This window comes from Penaeus japonicus, unplaced genomic scaffold, assembly GCF_977035675.1.
Source record: "Penaeus japonicus unplaced genomic scaffold, GWHDUDI00000001_assembly GWHDUDI00000001, whole genome shotgun sequence".
Lineage (NCBI taxonomy): Eukaryota > Metazoa > Arthropoda > Malacostraca > Decapoda > Penaeidae > Penaeus > Penaeus japonicus.
The window spans coordinates 55,119,395-55,124,394 of record NW_028234403.1 but is presented as its reverse complement, the minus strand read 5'-3'; the positions used below and the strand labels follow the sequence as shown (position 1 = coordinate 55,124,394).

Sequence of the window (5,000 nt, the reverse complement as noted above, 5' to 3'; positions counted from 1 at the left end):
GGTGTGGGGGGATGTGGGTGGGGTTTGGGTGAGGGTTGGGTGGGGTTGGGTGTGGGTTTGGGTGGGTGGATGGGTTTGGGTGGGTAGATGGATGGATGGGTGGGTTTGAGTTTGGGTGGATGGGTTTGGGTGGGTGGATGCGGGTGGGTTTGGGTGGATGAATGAATGGGTGGTTAGATTGATAGATAAACAGGTAGGTAGATAGATATACATATATACATGGATAAATAGTAGGTAGACATATTTTATTTTCCCTGTGTGTGTGTGTGTTTCTGAATGTGTATGTATGTATATATGCGTGTGTGTGCGTGTGCGTGTGCGTGTGCGTGTGCGTGTGCGTGTGCGTGTGCGTGTGCGTGTGCGTGTGCGTGTGCGTGTGCGTGTGTGTGTGCGTGTGCGTGTGCGTGTTAGAGAGAGAGAGAGAGAGAGAGAGAGAGGGAGGGAGGGAGGGAGGGAGGGAGAGAGAGAGAGAGAGAGAGAGAGAATGAAAGAGAGAAAGAGAGAGAGAGAGAGGGAGGGAGGGAGGGAGGGAGGGAGGGAGGGAGGGAGGGAGGGAGAGAGAGAGAGAGAGAGAGAATGAAAGAGAGAAAGAGAGAGAGAGAGAGGGAGGGAGAGAGTAAAAATAGAAAGAGAAAAAGAGAGAGAGAGAGAGAGAGAGAGAGAGAGAGAGAGAGAGAGAGAGAGAGAGAGAGAGAGAGAGAGAGAGAGAGAGAGAGAAAGCGAGAGAGAGTGAGAGAAAGAGAGAGAGTGAGAAACCAGACCTCACCTGGAATTCGAGCCCATGTTTCTCCCTACAAAACTCCTTGAGTCTCGGGTACACTTCGGCCATAAGAGTGTTCCGCTCCATCAACATGTCTGAAAAAAGAGAAATACAGAGAATATACAACCTCACACGCACCATTATCCATCCAACCCCCTTCCCCCTCCCCCTCCCCCGCCCTCCCAAAAAAACAGATTCCGGAATTACTAATTAACAAAAAAAGAAAAAAAATAATAATAATAAATAAATAAATAAAAATAAAGAGAATATACAACCTCAAACGAACCCTTATCCACCCAACCCCACTCCCCACCCTCCCACTTTGATCCCACTCTCCCGCCCTCCCAAAAAACAAATTCCGAAATCACTAAAAAAAAAAATAAGATAAATGAAAAAATAAATAAAATAAAAAAATACAGAGAATAGACAACCTCAAACGAACCATTATCCACCCAACCCCCCCTGTCCCTCCCCCATCCCCTCCCTACTCTCCCGCCCTCCCAAAAAATAGAAATCACTATTCAACAACAAACAAACAAAAAAAAGATAAATAAACGAAAAACGAACGAAACTCTTACCTGTGAAAGTCGAAGAGGTGAAGATGCGACAGACCTTGGAGCTAACTGGCGGCAAAGTGTCCAGTAGCCCCGCGAAGATCTTGTCTACTACCCGGTCGTCCATCCTTGTTTACTGGGAAACAAAATGGTTTTGTGTTATTGATAAAGGATTTTTTTTTTGGTAAGTGGAGGGTGGTCAAAAATGGGAGGTTTTGTGTTATTAAGGAAAAAGAAAAGTTTTTTTCATATTTTTTTGTATTGTTTTGTTTTTGTTTTTGTTTTTCGTAAGTGGATGGTGGAAAAAAATGAAGTTTTGTGTTATTGAGGATAAAGGAAGTTTTTTTCATGTCTTAATCATTTATTTGTATTTCTAAAATAAAAATGAATTTGTCATAATGCTATAAAGGTATTTTCTCTTGTACTGACTATCATCGTTTTAAACTCTATGAGGGAGATTCATTTCTACAAATAGGTGATGAGGTTTGGCATTTTGAAATGACTGAATATGTCACATACAGGATACACACACACACACACACACACACACACACACACACACACACACACACACACACACACACACACACACACACACACATATATATATATATATATATACATATACATACATACAAAAAAAGATAACCAACCCCATGATCCAAAATTCACAAGAAAACAACCACAACAACAACAAAGTCAACAAGATATGTCTATAAACATATCGAAACACCAAATGCATAAATCGTATACCAACACGAGGGCCCTTCACTGATGCAGGATTGATTCAACAGACATTTCCCCTTTATCCTTTTACAAACACGAGAGGTCATGAGAACGGCACGCCATGTCGATATGTAAGATTCCTTCCTGTTTACTTGAAATGATGGGAAAATAATAAAGAATTGGATTTCTTTTTTTCCCCAAAAAATTCACGAAGGTAGTAAAAACTAAAAGCGAACGATAAACTTTGTGTAAATCTCTCTACAAAAACGGGAGTTTCAATATTCAACAATGACGTAATTCATATGTTTGGTTAATATGGAATAACCACGTCATTTGAAATAGAACGCCATCTATTGGAAGAAGAAGAAGAAAAAAGTCAAACGAAAAGGCAACGATCAAAATACCCGTTAAACTACAATCTATTCGGTTCTCACATAGACAATCTATCACTATCACTACTTTCAGATTAATAATACCCTGTTACACAATGTATCTCGTTCCACTGACATAAAATTAGAAAGAAAAGGAGGGAAAATATCAGAAAAGGAGTCACGGTCACACATAGTCAAGGTCAGAAGAAAATTCGAGAATCGACTGAGGTTAGACGTAATAATGTGGGGAGGGGGAGGGGGAGATGGGGGGTGGGGCAGAAAAGGGTCACGTGGTCGAACATAAACTTGCAAAAATATTGTTGATAGTAATATTGCAAGAGGTTCAACTCACTGTGAATATGCAATTGGAGACATGAGCAATGGGATCATAGATCACACTAATAATAGTAATTATTACTATTATATCAATACTATCAATATTACTATTAAAGACACTCATGAAAATAACGACATGAATAACAGCTGAAATTTGTTCTAATAACGATACCAATAATGATGCAAATTGTAGTATCAATACCAATAAAAATAAGATTATAATAATAGTAACAATAATAACAATAAAAAATATTAATGACCATGATGATAATAACAATAATAATAATGATTAGAAAACATAAATAATAAGGATAAAAGGACAATAATAATAGTAACAATAATTTCGATAAAGATTAAAAAGATGACGAATTATTACAATAATAACTAAATTAATAGTGATTAATAACCGTACATCCAAAAAAATTCATAACTCAGAACGAAACATATATTTCGTTACGCTTACACAACATCTTACTTTCCCTCTTTTGCAAATGCAACTGCCGTTATCCATTGCTATTTTCAATCAATCCAAAGTTTTTTTTTCTATCTCTCCCATGTTAGGTAAATTACCCTAAATACTTTACCTTAGTCAAAAAAAAAAAAAAAAAAATACGATGCATACTTCCTATCCGTATCTGAACCACGTGTTTCGAATCTTGCATCCGAGACACACTCCACTTACTCGTAAATGATAAATGTTTCGAATACATTATTCGAGACTGGCGGTTCGCACTCTTGTCCATTAATTCTTCGCTCTGTTCTTTTTCTTTGTTTACTTTGTTAATTTAAATAATCCTAAAGAAAAGTGTTTTGAACCCAAGCGTTGAAATTGGTAATAATAATGATACAAGTGGATGATAATGAAGAGAATATTAATAGTGATAGTAATGATTATGATAATGATAGTAATAATAGTGATGATGATAATGATAGTAATAATAGTGATGATGATGATGATATTAGTGAATATACTACTACTGCTACTACTACTAATGCTAATAATACTGATAATAATAATAATCATCATGATAAATTATGATAATGATGAAAAAAAAAAACTTAAAAACTTGTTCTCAACACTGCTCAGCTGTTTACAATAAAAAAGAGACAGGAATATCCTCAAACACCACCAGGAACACAGGAAACACATCAGCAACAGTCAGGCAAACGGTTACGTAACCACCCAATGCTCAGTCAGAGCGACCTGATTCAAGGCCCCGTGTTCAGGCACTATTGCATGACCTGGTCTACCTCACATGTTGCGACCAGACACACTCACATGCAATCTCGGCACGCGGGAGGAGGAAGACACATAAAAAAAGGAAAATGGAAAAAGAAAACAGATTGTTCTTAGTTTCACTTTTATTTATTTCAATATATTTTTTGTTAGAACAGCTTGCTAGTTTGCATGCTTATTATTCTAAGATTGTGTTATTAGGGTTTCAAAGGAGGACTAATTTTGTGATTATTGCAGTTGTCTTTAGTTTTTTTTTTTTATTCTATAATTTCGCGTTTAAGCTTTGTTAATCAGTGCGTTTTTTTTAGGGGGGGGGGTAGTAGTATATACAAAAAAGGAAAAATGTATTTTCCTATGTACACATCTCACCCAACTCTCTGTCTCTCTCCCTCTCTCTGTCTTTGTCTTTTGCTCTCTCCCTTTCCATTTCTCTCTCACACACACACTCTCTCTCTCTCTGTCTCTTTCTCTTTCTCTCTCCCTCTCCCTTTCCCTCCCTCCCTCTCTCTCTATCTCTCTCTCTCCCTCTCCCCTCTATCTCTTGCTCTTCTCTCTCCCTCTCTCTCTCTCTCTCTCTCTTTCTCTCTCTCTCTCTCTCTCTCTCTCTCTCTCTCTCTCTCTCTCTCTCTCTCTCTCCCCTCTCTCTTTCTCTCTCCCCCCTCTCATACCATCAGTCTTAATGCGACTAAAAGAACGCGAAAGAAATTATAACCTAAAACAACAAAGCTTATGAGTATATTACGTGTAACAATGTAAAGAAATAAGACATTATATCCGCACAGAAAAAAAAAAAAAAACGGAACACGTAAAAAAAAAAAAATACTCCGTGTTAAGAGGAGTTCGGCCACTGACCCACTTACGAATAGTGAAATTAATTAACCTCTGATGGAATATTAACACAAATGCGTGATTAATCAAAATATGAATTCTTCAGTATCAGTCAGAAAAAAGCATTTGCGTATATCTTTATTAATCTATCTATCTGTCTATGCGTCCTATTTATTCGTTTGTGACCT

General features: G+C 37.6%; 1 protein-coding gene across 1 annotated transcript in view; it reads right to left on the bottom strand.

The window, feature by feature from the left end:
• LOC122249606 (NACHT and WD repeat domain-containing protein 2) overlaps nt 1–5,000 on the bottom strand; it is a 75,132-nt gene that overhangs the window by 60,134 nt on the left and 9,998 nt on the right. The window contains exons 2-3 of the mRNA XM_086542881.1: nt 1,339–1,450; nt 767–855 (exon numbers count right to left, since the gene is read on the bottom strand). Of these exons, the coding sequence (XP_086399007.1) occupies nt 767–855; nt 1,339–1,441 (192 nt within the window). The 5' untranslated portion in view covers nt 1,442–1,450. The remainder of the gene's footprint in view (nt 1–766; nt 856–1,338; nt 1,451–5,000) is intronic.